This window comes from Branchiostoma lanceolatum, chromosome 1 (assembly GCF_035083965.1).
Source record: "Branchiostoma lanceolatum isolate klBraLanc5 chromosome 1, klBraLanc5.hap2, whole genome shotgun sequence".
NCBI classification, from domain to species: domain Eukaryota; kingdom Metazoa; phylum Chordata; class Leptocardii; order Amphioxiformes; family Branchiostomatidae; genus Branchiostoma; species Branchiostoma lanceolatum.
Genome location: NC_089722.1, coordinates 35,305,069 through 35,323,087, shown reverse-complemented (window position 1 = coordinate 35,323,087; position 18,019 = coordinate 35,305,069). Strand labels below are relative to the sequence as shown.

The window sequence follows — 18,019 nt, the reverse complement described above, 5'->3', positions numbered from 1 at the left end:
GCCGCATTCACTGAGTACGTCGGGCCGCGTATTTAGTAGGTAGTAGCCTATTTCCCTAAGCAACGCCGTCGAACGTGGTTCTAAGTCACCAAAATCGCTGTCCACCCCAAGTGGTAACGCTGTCCACGGGCCATCGAGGTAGCTTTTCCTACCCTGTCATTTTTATGAAGTTAGCGAAGTAAGCTCTTGACGGTTCTACAGTTTCGAACAGTTGGTTCGCGAACGCGTTCGAACTAACTATACTCCCGCCGGCCTTTGCGCGAGCTGTGACCAGAACACGGAAGTAATAACTGATGCTGTTCGTCGCACGGACTGCGTGTACTACGTGTACGTGTATTATATTAGAGAACAGTATGGTAATATCGGGATTCCTTCTTCAGTGGACCAAGTACACACTTTGGTGTTCAAACCAAAAAACAGCGATTTCAACAAAAACTCGATGGCCTATCGCCCATGCTTCGACCTGGGGTTGTCGGCCTACAACATACGAAAACGTAAAAAAACATCGGTCCGAGACCTTATATGACGTGGCCAAATACACGCACGAGCACCTTCGCGACCAATACCGGGTTCATCAACTTAGCTCGGGAAAAAATACAGTCTTTCACTCCAACATCTGCTTTAAGATTACCTTTTACAGATTTACCAGCCTGTATCTGTGCCGATTTCCCCTGCTTTTGTGTCCTCCCTGGCCTCTTTACCTGCTGGAACGTGTCGGTGATCCTCATTTGAGACATTTTGACCAACTTCCCAGTTAACGTCTATTATGTCGCTAGACGTGGTCTCTTGGTAGTCTCTACCAGACCAAGGAGGTTGACCAGACTAACCGCGCCGGCTATAGGGAGAATATTTGCCAGGGGAGTTTGGCCATCGAGGGCTTCATTCGCTGGCCCAGGCCTTAGGTTATTCTAGTTCGGGGTTGCTACTACGCATGTGCAGTGTCAAAGGTGATGGCCCCCGGCTTGTAAACAGTGCTTGTCTCGACATTGTCTCTATTTGCATAACAACGAACAGACGGGTCTTGTTTACGTCGCGGGGGCCTTTACCTTTAAAATTAGCAGAGCAATCGATGTCCAGGAATCTAACATGAATCATACTTTTCAATTTTTCCCCATTAAAAACAAGATCACAGTTTAGTGTTGGAAGAAAGTTTAGCATTGTATTATGATTACTACCAACACAGATGAGCTTTCATTATAAGATCACAGTTTATTTGGGGTTTCAATTGGAGGCTGCGCACCCTCGAGTCTAGGTACTGTCTCTTCCAGGGAAGTATTCCGAAGTAAATCAACTGTGTATGGGCAAGGAGGTTTTGGGATGAAAGCCTATCCCGTCCGCTATAGGACCAGCTGAGTTCTGTTTCTTCAACCTCTCTAATTTTGGTAAATCAGGAGACAAAAACATAATTTTCACGCCAAAAACGATGGTCAAATTTTGGCACTTTTGCGTAGGATAAAACTCGTAGAAAAAATTTTCTAGGTAGAAACGACTGATGTTGTCAGAAAGAGAAAAACCTAGCGTACAGTCGAGCCAATTATAAAGAAAATTCTAGTACTTAGATTTCTTTAATCATCCACGGCGCGAGGCATGTCAGCATGACCCACAGAACGCAACAAAGGTCAATCTCCGGCCAAGGGACATTTCACCATCAACGCGGATGGATATCCGGAAGTAAGGCTCAGATCGAAACGCAATTTTCACCCAAAACACACCAATTCATACGCTTTTCAGCCATGCTAGTATCTAATGTCAGTTCGAAGCACATTGTGAGAAATCTAAACTCAAACCCAGCCCCTCGAAACCCTTCCGTCACTTTTTTTGTCGCGCACTTCTGTGGTGTGCACCGTTAAGTCAGTGTTAGGCTGATTGTCAGTGTCGTATGAGGGATAATTTTGATGAAATTGCATAATCCTGTAAAATACAACTTCAGAGCCCTGGACCACCCACACAAACCGACAGTGTCAGTCGGCTAAAGAAGTGGTACAAGGGAGCGGTCTAAACTGGATGTGATGCATCCTACCTGACTGAAGACTCTACTCTACTCTACTCTACTCTACTCATAATATTTACAGGTTTGCGATAGCAAAACCTGTTCTGTTTTTGCATCCAAGGATGGGGGCCGCCATGTTGGATGTGACCATTTTATTCGGAGGGGTGTTTTTTTGTCGCTTATGTTGGGTGTGACTATTTTGACGGAGGGGTGTTTTTTTTTGCAAGTTTTCTTTTTTTTTTGTTCTTGCTAATTTTTTTCTTGCTGTGGGTTGGGTGTGACCATTTTTACTGGAGGGATGTTTTTTTCACTAATGTGTGGGTGTCATAGATAGAAGTTATTAATGTGGTGGTGTTGAGGCCTTGCCGTTGGCACAAATGGACACAAGGCCCACTGTACTAAAGGACGAGCAAGGTCCACTGAGCATCATGTTGTTGTGGTCTTGTCGAAAAGTAAGGGACGACAAGATCCCCAACGATAGAGGGTTAATATAGATTTGTTATTTAATGTGATGTTGGATTAGAAAGTGTTGGCATCGATAATATTGGGGGTGGTTTTTGTCGCTAATGTTGGTTCCCTATATCTTTCCTAGTTTCGGGTTAGGTGCGACCATTTTGAACGGAGGGGTGGTTTTTGCCACTAATTTTAGCTTTAAGAGATGAATGTTATTAGTGTGGTGGTGTTGTGACTTTGCCGTTGGCACAAATGGACAAAAGGCCCACTGTACTAAAGGACGAGCAAGGTCCACTGAGCATCATGTTGTTGTGGTCTTGTCGAAAAGTAATAAGGGACGACAAGATCCCCAACGATAGAGGGTTAATATAGATGTGTTATTTAATGTGACGTTGAATTAGAAAGTGTTGGAATCGATGATATTGGGGGTGGTTTTTGTCGCTAAGGTTGGTTCCCTATATCTTTCCTTGTTTTGGGTTAGGTGTGACCATTTTGAACGGAGGGGTGGATTTTGCCACTAATTTTAGCTTTAAGAGATGAATGTTATTAGTGTGGTGGTGTTGTGACTTTGCCGTTGGCACAAATGGACACAAGGCCCACTGTACTAAAGGACGAGCAAGGTCCACTGAGCATCATGTTGTTGTGGTCTTGTCGAAAAGTAAGGGACGACAAGATCCCCAAAGATAGAGGGTTAATATAGATTTGTTATTTAATGTGATGTCGGATTAGAAAGTGTTGGAATCGATAATATTGGGGGTGGTTTTTGTCGCTAATGTTGGTTCCCTATATCTTTCCTAGTTTCGGGTTAGGTGCGACCATTTTGAACGGAGGGGTGGTTTTTGCCACTAATTTTAGGTTTAAGAGATGAATGTTATTAGTGTGGTGGTGTTGTGACTTTGCCGTTGGCACAAATGGACACAAGGCCCACTGTACTAAAGGACGAGCAAGGTCCACTGAGCATCATGTTGTTGTGGTCTTGTCGAAAAGTAATAAGGGACGACAAGACCCCCAACGATAGAGGGTTAATATAGATGTGTTATTTAATGTGATGTTGGATTAGAAAGTGTTGGAATCGATAATGTTGGTGGTGTTTTTTGTCGCTAAGGTTGGTTCCCTATATCTTTCCTAGTTTCGGGTTAGGTGCGACCATTTTGATTGGAGGGGTGGTTTTTGCCACTCATTTTAGGTGTAAGAGATGAATGTTATTAGTGTGGTGGTGTTGTGACTTTGCCGTTGGCACAAATGGACACAAGGCCCACTGTACTAAAGGACGAGCAAGGTCCACTGAGCATCATGTTGTTGTGGTCTTGTCGAAAAGTAAGGGACGACAAGATCCCCAACGATAGAGGGTTAATATAGATTTGTTATTTAATGTGATGTTGGATTAGAAAGTGTTGGAATCGATAATATTGGTGGTGGTTTTTGTCGTTAAGGTTGGTTCCCTTTATCTTTCCTAGTTTCGGGTTAGGTGCGACCATTTTGATTGGAGGGGTGGTTTTTGCCACTCATTTTAGGTTTAAGAGATGAATGTTATTAGTGTGGTGGTGTTGTGACTTTGCCGTTGGCACAAATGGACACAAGGCCCACTGTACTGAAGGACGAGCAAGGTCCACTGAGCATCATGTTGTTGTGGTCTTGTCGAAAAGTAAGGGACGACAAGATCCCCAACGATAGAGGGTTAATATAGATTTGTTATTTAATGTGATGTTGTAGGGACGACAGCCACAAAAACCATGAACAACGATTAGTTTGTTTAATGGTGAGATGGCAAATTAGCTTTTGCAATAAAATTAAGTCAATTTTGAAATGGTGAATACTTAAGACCCTTTCCGTCTTACAATAAATAATGACCGATGTGTAAATACGGTTTCTCTTAGATGCTGATTTGAAGACGACCACATCAAGGATAAAGAAATGACACAGAGACAAGGATTCCCGCATACTTACCAAGGGCGACGTAAACGTTATAACACTGACTGATTGTGACTTCATAATGTTAGCTTACTACGATCCTTACTGAAGGTCTCTATTTCTCTCTTGACCTTAACTTCCTAGTTTTACAAATCTCTCGTCTCCTGTCTTATTCTGCTCACACAACATTGACTACTTAATCTCGTCGCTGCAGTTCACTTAAACAAATGAATAAGCGTCAAGGAATTATGGCACAACAATAGCAGACTAATTCTAAAGTAACCGTTCCAAGTTTGGTATGGAGTTGCACTGTAACTTCTTGGACGAAAGTGACGGAGTGAAATGTTACTGCAGCTTGCAATTGCATACACATTTGTATTAGGTTTCTATCATTCGTACATCCGGTTCGATTTGAACTGTCGTCGACGAGGTTAATCACCTGTAGTTTCTTTGATAACGTTATACATGCAAAATCAGCCTCTAAAAGTTGCACACTAAAATAAACAACAAACTGGACAATACGTATTCGTTTAAATCAAATTAAGTGGACAACATGTGCACGCCAGTGTGTGGATTCTCTAAATCGTGTCAGGTTATGTCTGGTTGTAACAGCACAATCATTGTAACACGGCTCTGATGCTGGTCCGGCAGTGGAAGGTCTCCGGCGGCCTCCCCTGCTGCGGTGAGAGTCTGTGTGGGAAACGGCCAGATTGCTCCAGGCCTGGATTGTTCCTCCCTAGTGGATAACCGGTGCCACGGATGACCTTGAAGTCCGGTATAGGTGACCTGTGCAGGGATCGAGGAAAAACATACAGAAACATATCAACCTGAATGCTCTCTTCTGCTCTCTTGTCGTCTCTGAAGACGATAGACAGCTTCGGTCGATTTAACCTATCATTCCAAAATCATGATTGGCTTTTCTTTCTCAAAGTCGTTGGCGGTGGCGGGTTAGTCATGTAGTTGTTAGGTCCTACGGGGAAACAAAATTTAGAATGTATGTGACACTGATAAGCTGTTTGACATATTTATTAGTACCTACGAATATGGCGTGTTATACTTACTTCAACTTGTTCAAGGTTTTGGAGTTCGATTAAAAAAATAGGGCTCGAAATTCGCATTTAAGTACAGGTAAAATTGTACTAATTTTATCTTTAGCTAGGAAAACAACATTTGGAGTTAAATATGTGAAACTGATAAGCTATTTCACAATTTTTGGTCCCTAGGAATTTGACCTCTTATCCAGTAAGGTGAGTGAAGAGTATTACGTGTAGGGCTCAAAATCTGCATGCTAGCACAGGTAAAATTGGAGTTGTGCAGGTAGTTTTGACGGACTTTTACTAATTTAGGCCCCCATTCCGTTGAGTTATCTGTGAAATCTTTGGTCGCTCATAAAAGGTTGCTGACATTTGAGATTTCGGGTCGCCGTAGAGATTCCACTTGAGCACGTTTTCCAGGAGTTCGGCACTCTCACGGCGCTGTGGCCAAATTAGGTCGCCGTGAGAGCGCGGCGAAAGCGCCGTCCAAGTGGAATGGGGGTATATTCCATTCCAAGTCACCACACGTTTTTTTAATGATATTCATAATATCTTCGAATTATTATTTTATCAATTACAAATCTTTATAAGTATTCATAAATGTTTCTAACAAAAGGAAATACGAGAATACTATGTTTCAGAAGTTGTTCTGATTATTTGCAAACATTTCGAAAGTGACTGTCAAAAGAGATCATTTTTTTTAATAGATTTGACAAATAGATAGGTTTATTTCATATTTCGAAATATTTTGAAATAAAGATATGGGTCATTTGCCCCCCGTAATGAGCCGCTGAACCTAACAAAGCATGTTTTGGATCGGGCGTTGACCGCCGACCGGGCAGGAAGTCACTGTGGCGTGACACTGTCTGTGGACACCGGCAAGCATGCCAAGAGTTCCTCCGGAGAATAAGCACAATTCAACTGTAATTTTGCCGCACAAAAAGGGCCAGCAACGTTGCAAATGATCAGTGGACAAAATACCACACGTAATGAGCAAAAGCAAAAGTTTTATCCACGTCAAATAAGCCCGGGAATCGGCACAAAGCAAAGCCGGGAGAGCCGACTAGCCGCTAGTCGCAAAGGGTTTGATCTGTCACTCAAGTTCGGCAACATGTACTGTCAAAGGAAGGCTTTCTTTTCCCATGGTATAAGTAAATTTTCCCATGGTATCGGTAAATTGTAAACTAAAAGGTTATATTCTATAGAGGGATCTTACCGACAAAATCACGAAGATTCTGGAGGAAAACGCCAAAAAAGAATTTAGATCTATGTTGCAACACAGTTGCCTGCTTGGGGGAGTCTATTCTGTGTGTAGGGGGAACTTTCTTGGAAACTATTGTCAAATGATTATAGATACAAAAGTGCACAGTAATAACGTCATAACAATACTACTGTAGTGCTTAGATTCTATTATTCAAATCTACATACGTTTAAAGATAGATATTTTAGACAACGTGTTTCAACCCCTCCCCGGGAGAGACAGCCATGTCTGCCGCGCCGGAACAACACGGGAACAAACTTCCCACAAGACGAAACTAAGCCGAAACAAATTCCACCAGAGAGGATTTCACCTTACACTGTTCAGCTTACAATAAAGCCTGTATGTTTTCCGTGGTGGCTGATCGGCGTTCATTATTTGGACTAGGCCTTGCGGAGTTAGATCTACTGCAGGTTTTTTACGTCCCAGTTGAACATGTTGTTCTAGCGGTGTTGCTCTAGTGGGAGGGCGGCACGGTAGACTACTGTTACCACTTACACTTCGGTACTTTCTGTTATTTCTGTCGCATTTCGGTCGTTTCTGCAAGATTTCTTGGTTTGATTAATAAGCCGACAGATTGGGCAGTGAATAGGCACTGATAATGTTTTTTTCTGATTGTTGTCCTGCTAACGTTTAGAGGCAGAAATGAACTGTTTGTTTACTTAACTCACGCCTCGGCGTGAGAGCACAACGGGGTATCATTAGCGCTCCTTTCAATCGTCTATTTTTGGGTGCTATTAACTAATTAGCAGCAAATTGTGAATTTTTCTTAAAGAATCCTCTTTTTAATCCACATGAACTCAGCACCTGTAAATTGCCATACAACATGAAAATACCGATTGTATATGTACGTTTATGGACGTATAATAAGTACAAAAGTTGAATGCAAAGGGTTCTTGTCTATTGAACTGAACATAAAGAGACAACCAGGTCTACGCCACAGAGTTCCTCTACAAGAATACGCAGATAGCAAGCAATTTGTTACAATTCAGCAAAGAAAACATTGAATTTTAAATTATGCTAATCTTGATATACATTTGCAATAAGCCGTTCTCAGTATGCTTCGTCTTGTTTAACAATCAGAATTACTGTATAATTCACACCATTTTTAAGACTGAGTCGTATAGAAATCTGACCAAGTTTTTTAAACCGGGACATTAGCACTCATTGTGTAGCCTACATGTAGTATCCAAACCTAAGCTTTGAGACGAGTACACATTTACTTTAAAATTATTTGTAAGGTTTGTCATGTTCAGCTTATGTATGTATCTTAATTGCTTTTAGATTACTTTTAATTGCAAAGCATAATGCATTTCAGCCAATGAAGCTGGTACTGTATGATGTGCCTAGCAACGACGTAATAAACCATTCATTTATTACTCTCCAAGCAGAGGAGTGGGTCCGGCTGTTTTTTGGTGTTTCTCAGCGTTTTTGTCGGGCTTTCTACTTTGTCTTTTTTTTTGGCGCACAAACCCACACCTCTGCAGGTGGTTCTGAATTTCTTCTTTCGAAAAAAAAATAATTCAAATTTCGAAATAAAGGCAATGTGCTGTAGCAAATCTTTAGAAAGTATCAGACATGTTGTTCCCAGTGCCATGAATATTTTGAATATTGCACGAAAATGTGGGAACATCTAGAAAGTGTAAACAAATTTCGGAATGTTAAGAAACCATGACATTTATATTACAAATAGTTACATAGGTCTCGGATTAGTTCTAAACAATGGCAGCAAACACCCGTGTGGTGACTTGGAATGGGGCCCTTAGGTCGCCGTGAGAGCGCGGCGAAAGCGCCGTCCAAGTGGAATGGGAGTATAACTAATACTCTAAGAATAGGACGAATGCGACGTATCCTTTTTTCTACATTTGAATTTTTCTATGGTTTTAACACGTGGACAAATGCGAAATATCATTTTTCTACATTTGTAATTTATCTTCAGCTAATTCTACATTTGTCGGGGGTTGAGGTTTTCAAACGTGGACAAATGAGATGTACTGGAATTAGTTTTGGAATTTGTATGTTTGTCAGGTGTAAAATTTTAATACGTGGATTAATGCGACGTATTATTTTTTCTAACTACACAGCTAATTCTAAATTAGCCTGTCGGGAGCCGGAGGGGGGGGGGGGGGTGCACATTTTCATACTTGACAAAAAGATGTACTAGAATGGCATTTCTACGTTTTTCGGGCATATGATTTATGGTTTTCATACGTGGACGATGGGACGTACTGTTTTTTGTACATTTGTACTTTTTCTTCAGTTAATGCTACATTTGTCGGGGGTGAGATGTACTGGAATTAGTTTTGGAATTTCTACATTTGTCAGGCGTATGATTTTCATACGTGGACGAGTGCGACGTATTATTCTTTTCTACATTTGTAGTTTTTCTACTGTAACAGTCTACCTTTGTCGGGGATGTAAATTTTTAAACGTGTACAAATAAGTTGTATTGGAATTGATCATTATACATGGACATGCGACATACTAGAACAAGAGTTCTACGACCTCATACCTTCGCGAAATGATTTTGACCTTTATGACTGACGTATTAGGAGTGTTTTTCATCAATCAAAAATCATACCAGTTGATCCTCCTCACCCAAATAACATAAGTTGTCCAAACCTCCTTGTTATGATTATGAGCTTAACAAAGAAGGTTATGCTAACATTTTTCATCAATAATGCAAATAAGCTCCTTATTAGCATAATTTGATTCAATGGTGTTCACATTCACACAACTTCTAAATGCAACAAGTATGAAATTGCCGTTATTTACTAGTATGGAATGATAGTAGTTTCTCATGAATTATGCAAATTAGGCCTACATTTGCATAATTTCTATCTATTGACATTCCTCTCTTCCTCAGTTACAAATGTCACATATTTGAATAGTCATATCATGGAACACAGCAGGTTTTTAAAATTGCCTCATTAATTATAATCTGATTTGCATAATTATCATCCAATCATACAAAGCATCACATAAGCTATCTACATACCAAAAATCATGACCATCCATCAAGCCCATCTCGAGTTATATTATTTTCTCATTGATTATGTAAATGAGGTTCTCATTTGCATAGCTGATATCTATTAATATTTCTCTCTTCCTCAGTTACATATGTCACATGTTTGCGAGTCCTATCATGGAAATTGATGAATGTATAAACTTTCCTCATTAATTATGCAAATTAGTTACTGATTTGCATAATAAGTATCCAATCATGTACATCATCACTCAAGCTATGTACATGCAAAAAATCATGACCTTCCATCAAGCCCTTCTTGAGTTATTCCCTTTCAAAGTCTGAAGCAAAACCTACCCCTGCAGTTCCAAAAAAGTTGCTAGGGGGCCCAAGCCTATACCACTTACTCTCTGCCCAACGAGCTATCTACCACTTAAAAATCAGTTCCATAGCATGTCCACAACACGAGATATCATAACATGAAGTTCCGCTGCAGTACCGTAACAAGCCGATAGGGGGCCCAAAATCTAATCATTTTCAGGTTTCATCGAGACCTACCAACATACCAAATACCAAGACAATCCTTCCAAGAATTCTCGACTTATCGTGTTCACTAACAGACACACAGACATGCTCGGTATTCCCATGCTGTGGCACTGCATTAATGACTGTTCTTACTCATATAAGGCCGTGTATATCCAACTTTGGTCAAAATTTGTATGTTTCAGTCTTTTAATTGGTGTAAGGAGATATCTTTGTGGTTTGGTTTCACATGCTCCGAGTGGACTCTTCCAGGCTGGGAGTAGGTCAAAGTTGACGATTGTTTTCGTCTGTCAGCTGTTACGAGAGAACGAGCTGGTCAACTGTCTATTTTCTTTGCATGATTCTAAAGTAGACAGATGTGGCTTTCTGGTGCATAAGAATTTTTGGGGCTTGCAATTAAGGTGAATCCTTTTCTGAGCCCTTGTTTTAGTGCTTTAAAGCATTACTGCATGGGCAAGCCTATCTCTTGTATCTGCCCTACAGCTGGCTGATAGCCAATTTGTCCCTGGCAGCTGCAGTACATGTAACTGACAGTTTCCTGCCTGCCTCATGACCCCTCATGACCCCTCATGACCAACTTTGCCCCCAATCTACCCGTATCAATATCCCCGTCGCAACCAGAACGCATAGTAAAGCATACAATTGAACACATTTTTACACTTTTCTCGTTAATTATGCAAAACACTTCGCCCAAAATCTAATCATCTTGAGATTTGCCACATACACACCGACACACCAACTACGACAACAAACCATCCAGGCGTTCTCGACTTATTCTGTTCACTAACAGACACACAGACAAGCACCGTCGCATAACCTTCTCGACGAAACCATTCGTCGCGAAGGTAATTAGTTCTGGAATTCCAACGTTTGTATGGCACATGATTTTTAAACGTGGATGAATGCGACGTATTTCTAAATTCTAGGCTGCTAAGTTAAGTTACCATGGACTAACTTGAAGGTAGTCTCCGTTACGACTCTACCATAAACGAATTGCTAATTTTTCATCAAACCTAAAAAGTTTCAATAACACTCTTAACAGCCATTCTGAATATCAAACATACGTCGAGATGGTTTCAAAAATGGCAACTTGCCGAAATCTCTACCCCGGCATGAAATGACCACGACAGCGCAACGTTAACATAAAAAACTGAAAAGACCTACCTGCACAAAAACAGAAACAGACGCCTCTTACCTTGGTTCTGTACAGATCGACTCTGGTGTTATTTGTCCTTCCAGTCTCAGAATCTAGATTTCCATAGTCGAGTCCTGTCTGCGGAACGTACAACAACTTTTCCTGCCGTGGATATTAATGAACAAACGTCTGGTGCTGCTATTTTCAACCAGTCCATATTCTTCAGTCTCTTCTGGCCGTGCTTCCCCGTTGTTGTTTCCACTGCTGACATGGGGGTGATACATCCCTTCTTGCTCACCATGTTGTCACAACTTTCGATTAGAGGTTAGAAATCTCCATATTATCGCTAGAAATGAGTTGTTTTCTAACACAAGAAATGCCCTTTGTTCTCATACGTCTAGACACTGTGGCCACGGTACTAGACTGTGACTGCCTTCTGTTCGCCCACCAGAGGAGTACCCTGTAACTGATACTCCCATGGGTGCATCCATGTTGCTGTGCCTGGAGAAGTCATTAACCAGAGCCTGGGAAACAGGGCTTAAAATTGATACCCAGTCAAAGTTCCCATCACAATGGCACCATCCCAACTTTGCTAACATGTCATACCATTTGTGGTCTATATCCATATTGCTTAAAAGACCTTAAATTTGGTCAGAACAAGATGTAACATTGACGATGGATTAAGGGCAAGGGTAACGGATTAAGGGCTAGGGTTACGGATTAAGGTTATGGTGACGGATTAAGGGTAAGGATGACAGATTAAGGGAAAAGGTGACGACGGATTAGGTTATCGGGTGACAGATTAACGGCTATGGTGACGGATTAAGGGTTATGGCGACGGACTAGGGGCAAGGGTGACTGATTGAGGGGCAACCACTGTGAGGGATCAAGGCTTTTGTGACAGATTAAGGGTTATGGTGACGGATTAAGAGCAAGGATGGATGATGAAGGTCAGGGGCAACGGATTAAGGGGTTAGGGTGACGGATTAAGGGATAAAGTGACAGATTAAGGGTAAGGATGGCGGATTAATGGAAATGAGTACAGATTAAGAGAAAGGGTAACGGATTAAGGACTAAGGTGACGGATAAAGGGTAATGATGGCGGATTAAGGGGAATGATTACAGATTAAGGAAAAGGGTAACGGATTAAGGACTAAGGTGACGGATTAAGGGTAAGGATGGCGGATTAAGGGAAATGATTACAGACTAGAGTTCCACGACCTCATACCTTCGCCAAATGCTGTTAACTTTTCGTGGAGACGTACGATCAATGTTATAAACAGTGGCACATTTGTCAATTGTTATTTCTTTGCTTTGTTCATACTTTCTATGTTGTTGCATTTTAGCTCTAATAGCTGCACGTCGTTTGTTAGTGGCATCTGGCTTCTCTTCTTTTCTGCGCTTCTGCATGTGCTCCCTACTAGCTGCAAGTCGTTTGTCAGTGGCATTTGGTGTCTCTTTTGACCGGTACTCCTGCATGTACGACCTGTTGTATGTCCGTTGTGCCTCGGCAGCCTCTGGTGTTAATTGTGTTATTTTTCTCTTCCTTCTTCTTTGTTCCACACTGATGGAATTTGATCGAGGCATGATTGACAATGTATTCCATTGCTGGCAATAGTTGTGACTCAGGTACTTCCCCCAACGGACTGTAATCAAATAAAAATGAAATAAGTGTGTTTTTTCCCATAGTGTTACATAGAAAAGACGAATGAAATGGAATTTCCCTGTGGGTCGTGAAATAGTTGTAAACCTCCAATATGACATCTGTAGCAAAAGCCGTAAGGGGAAATAAATTTCTGCATAGTCCTCATGAGCATAATACTCCTCCTGTTGTATTCACCTTTCATGAAGCAACCTACACCTCCAATATTACATCTATGACATATGCCGTAAGGGAAATATGAAGTCTATGCATAAATTATGCAAATGAGGCTCATTAGCATAATGACCTTGTCTTTGTATTTACATTTCCTAAAGCTACATACACATCCAATATGACATCTGTAGCATGTACACAAAGGGAATATGAAGTTTCTGCATAGATTATGCAAATTAGGCCATCATTAGAATAATACATATTCAGGTGTATTCACCTTTCATAAAGCAACACACACCTGCAATAGGACATCCTTGGCATTTATCAAAGGGAACGAGTCCCTGCATTATTGATCACCTTACGTCTACTTGGTTTTTTTCCAATGCCATTTCGGTCGTGAGAATTGTCAACTAAAAGAGATTGCATTTCCTCTTATCAAGGCTACGGTTCTGCAGGAAGGTTCCTTAATGCCATGAAGCAACCTTCCCCTCCAATATGACATCTATGACATATGCCGTAAGGGAAATATGAAGTCTATGCATAAATTATGCAAATGAGGCCCATTAGCATAATGACCATGCCTTTGTATTTACATTTCCTAAAGCTACATACACATCCAATATGACATCAGTAGCATGTACACAAAGGGAATATGAAGTTTCTGCATAGATTATGCAAATTAGGCCATCATTAGAATAATACATATTCAGGTGTATTCACCTTTCATAAAGCAACACACACCTGCAATAGGACATCCTTGGCATTTATCAAAGGGAACGAGTCCCTGCATTATTGATCACCTTACGTCTACTTGGTTTTTTTCCAAGGCCATTTCGGTCGTGAGAATTGTCAACTAAAAGAGATTGCATTTCCTCTTATCAAGGCTACGGTTCTGCAGGAAGGTTCCTTAATGCCATGAAGCAACCTTCCCCTCCAATATGACATCTATGACATATGCCGTAAGGGAAATATGAAGTCTATGCATAAATTATGCAAATGAGGCTCATTAGCATAATGACCATGCCTTTGTATTTACATTTCCTAAAGCTACATACACATCCAATATGACATCAGTAGCATGTACACAAAGGGAATATGAAGTTTCTGCATAGATTATGCAAATGAGGCCATCATTAGCATTATATATATTCAGGTGTATTCACCTTTCATCAAGCTATCTACACCTGCAATAGGACATCCTTGGCATTTATCGAAGGGAACAAGTCACTGCATTATTGATCACCTTACGTCTATTTGGGTTTTTTCAAGGCCATTTCGGTCGTGAGAACTGTCAACTAAAAGAGATTGCATTTCCTCTTATCAAGGCTACGGTTTTTACTGCGGGAAGGTTCATTAATGCGTAGAAGCCGTTTATACAACTACATTTTTGCAAGAAATTGCCATATTTACTTTAAAATGAATCATTTGTAGATGAATATTGGAATGCATCACAAGTTTTTGCTGAAATGAAACATTGATCAGTTTCCCACTTGTTGCTTGGGCCAATGCATTATTTTTCAGGTTGCTGTCACAAATTTATGTTCTGTTTTGCTGTTTTGTCTCAGATCACTGCCACTCTATGTCATATGTCTTGAATGTCGGTATTACACATTTTCTAAATGTTAACTTTAACCTTGAATAGACACATATGCATACACAGACACTGGTAACAGCATGAAGTCAAACTCAAAAAGAACTTACCTTGCAATTGTTCATTCTGCTTTTCTGTCGCCCCAAAAGGTGTCCAGTTGTGGTCCTTTAGGAAACAAGACGGCCTGTAGATCTATATATACTTATACAGTACTCTCTCACAAACGCGGTTAGACTTCAGTCTGCTATTGTGTTGCTGTGTACACCGAGTGACTGACTCTGCCTGGGCTTTCAAGGATAAATGAAATCTTATCTAACCGCGGGGACATGCACAGACTGGACCATGCTGACAGATGCATAAACAAAACCCAGCTGGAACTGGCCCTGTGCAAGGATCAAGAAGGTTAATTGAAATTTTCTCAAGTTACCTAGTACATGTATACATACTTTAGACTGATTTTTCGTTTTGTAAGAAATACCCTTGTACTCTATCTACATACCAAAATCATGACCATCCATCAAGCCCGTCTTGAGTCATAGTATTTTCTCATCAATTATGCAAATGAGGTCTTCATCAAGGGCTAAGGTGACGAATTAAGGGTAAGGATGGCGGATTAAGGGAAATGATGACAGATCAAGGCAAAGGGTAACGAATTAAGGACTAAGGTGACGGATTAAGGGAAATGATTACAGATCAAGGCAAAGGGTAACGGATTAAGGACTAAGGTGACGGATTAAGGGTAAGGATGGTGGATTAAGGGAAATGATTACAGATTAAGGGCAAGGATGACGAATTAAAGAGGAATGATTACAGATTAAGTTAAAGGGTGATGGATTAAGGATCGTGGTGACGGATTAAAGGTAAAGATCCCGGATTAAGGGCTATGGTGACGGTTTAAGGGTGATGGTGACGGATTAAGGGCAATGATGGCTGATGAAGGTCAAGGGCAACGGATTAAGGGCTAGGGTGACGGATTAAGGGATAAAGTGACATATTTAGGGTAAAGATGGCGGTTTAAGGGAAATGAGTACAGCTTATGGGAAAAGGTAACAGATTAAGGACTAAGGCGAAGGATTAAGGGTAAGGATGGCGGATTAAGGGAAATTATTACATATTAAGGCAAAGGCTAACGGATTAAGGACTAAGGCGACGGATTAAGAGTAAGGATGGCGGATTAAGGGAAATAATTACAGATTAAGGGAAAGGGTAAAGGATTAAGGACTAAGGTGACGAATTAAGGGTAAGAATGGCGGGTTAAGGGAAATTAGTACAGATTAAGGCAAAGGGTAACGGAGTAAGGACTAAGACGACGGATTAAGTGCAATGATGGCGGATTAAGGAAAACAATTACAGATTAAGGGAAAGGGTAACGTATTAAGGACTAAGGTGACGGATTAAGGGTAATGATGGCGGATTAAGGGAAATAATTACTGATTGAGGGTAAGTATGGCGGATTAGGGGAAATGATTACAGATTATGGGAAAGTGGAAGGATTAAGGACTAAGGTGCCGGATTAAGGGTTATGATGGCGGATTAAGGGAAATGATTACAGATTGAGGGTAAGGATGGCGGATTAGGGGAAATGATGACAGATTAAGGGAAAGGGTGACGGAGTAAGGACTAAGGTGACGGATTAAGGGTAAGGATGGCGGATTAAGGGAAATGATTACAGATTAAGGGAAATGGTAATGTATTAAAGACTAAAGTGACGGATTAAGGGTAATGATGGCGGATTAAGGGAAATAATTACAGATTGAGGGTAAGGATGGCGGATTAGGGGAAATTATTACAGATTACGGGAAAGTGAAAGGATTAAGGACTAAGGTACCGGATTAAGGGTAATGATTGCGGATTAAGGGAAATGATTACAGATTGAGGGTAAGGATGGCGGATTAGGGGAAATGATTACAGATTAAGGGAAAGGGTGACGGATTAAGGACTAAGGTGACGGATTGAGGGTAAGGATGGCGGATTAAGTGAAATAATTACAGATAAAGGGCAAGGATGACGGATTAAGTAAAAGAGTGACGGATTAAGGATTGTGGTGACGGATTAAGGGCGAAGGTCGCGGATTAAGGGCTATGATGACGGTTTAAGGGTGATGGTGAGAGATTAAGAGCTATCATGACGGGATAAGGGCCACGCTGAGGGATTAAAGGCTTTTCGTGGCAGATAAAGGGCAAGGGTGACAGACAAGGGTCTCTGGTGACGGTTTAAGGGTTATGCTGACGGTTTAATGTTTATGATAACGGATTAAGGGCAAGAGTGACGGATTCACTTCACAAATCACCATGCAGCGCAGATGACAGCTTCTTCAAATTATGTACATTTTTGTCTAAGCTTCCTCCACACCATATTGCATGGTAATGTATCGTTACTGTATTCTGCAATCCTGTTTGAGTTAACAAAAACGCCCCTGTAGTTCCGGAGCAAGCTGCTAAGGGGCCCAAACTTACACCACTTCTTTCTTACATGAAATTCAAAAGTGGGGTAATCATGCAAAAGGTTTTAGTGAAAATGTTCTTTTCAACTGAAGGTTCCAACGGAAAAGTAATTCTCCCAAGGTGGTTGGTTTTACAAAAACATTCCATTTCAGAACAGTCAGATTTTGCAGGGGATGGAGATAAAGTGAAAAATGACGTATTTCAACTATTTACTTTACAACTGTTACCTTTCTAGTTATGTTCATTTCCCCCCACATTAGTTACACTGAAACGCAAACCTGTTCATATTTGCTGAACAAGCTAATATTTATCTCTAGTCTCATATGTTCCAACCTAGTAGGATGTTCCAACCGGTAACTTGCATTTCTAACGTTATCATTCTAAGTTACTTTGAGCAGATTGACCTAACCTACAATAATCTTTGCGTGTTAGTGTTAAATAATAACGTTATAGAAAAACAGAAATATCACACGACGACGTTAGCTGTTTGGTTGTTGGCACCTCACTGAATAGTGGACTAGTCCAGTAAGGGAAAAATGAAACATGGCGGGCAACGTGGCAGCAGAAGAAAGCGCCAGCCTGCCGACTTTGGCCGTGACCGCGGCCGTGGGAGCCGTAGTGCTGCTGCTAGTGTTGTTGTGTGGGGTAGGACAGGGTAAGAGTCAACAGGATGCCGATAAAACAGGTAAGCCTGGGAGATAACGCAGATATCCAGGTACTAGTATCCAAGAAGGTCTCAATTATCAATTTCATAGTTTTTTTCTTCTCATAGGCCTCCATGTTATAACATGGGCGATAGGCCTAGAATTCGAAATTGTTGTTGAGCACACACAAGTGGGGGTTTGCGACACAAAGAAAACAAAATAGAAAGCCCGACAG

General features: G+C 41.0%; 2 protein-coding genes and 1 long non-coding RNA gene across 6 annotated transcripts in view; 1 reads left to right on the top strand and 2 right to left on the bottom strand.

The window, feature by feature from the left end:
* LOC136421181 (DNA polymerase delta subunit 4-like) overlaps positions 1–936 on the bottom strand; it is a 39,908-nt gene extending 38,972 nt beyond the window's left edge. The window contains exon 1 of one of the 3 annotated variants that reach the window (XM_066408366.1): positions 632–936. In XM_066408366.1, the coding sequence (XP_066264463.1) occupies positions 632–737 (106 nt within the window). In that variant the 5' untranslated portion in view covers positions 738–936. The remainder of the gene's footprint in view (positions 1–631) is intronic. The other 2 variants (XM_066408361.1, XM_066408352.1) reach the window with 2 other exon arrangements.
* A 1,184-nt stretch (positions 937–2,120) lies between these two features.
* On the bottom strand, positions 2,121–15,556 carry LOC136421175 (uncharacterized). Its single transcript, XR_010753384.1, has 3 exons — positions 14,807–15,556; positions 11,350–12,935; positions 2,121–5,140 (listed from the first exon to the last, which is right to left on the bottom strand). It is a non-coding gene; the product is annotated as an uncharacterized lncRNA (long non-coding RNA).
* Positions 15,557–17,653: 2,097 nt separating this feature from the next.
* Positions 17,654–18,019, top strand: part of LOC136421138 (transducin beta-like protein 2) — a 44,655-nt gene continuing 44,289 nt past the window's right edge. For both annotated transcript variants that reach the window (XM_066408300.1, XM_066408292.1), the window contains exon 1: positions 17,654–17,825. In XM_066408300.1, the coding sequence (XP_066264397.1) occupies positions 17,684–17,825 (142 nt within the window). In that variant the 5' untranslated portion in view covers positions 17,654–17,683. The remainder of the gene's footprint in view (positions 17,826–18,019) is intronic.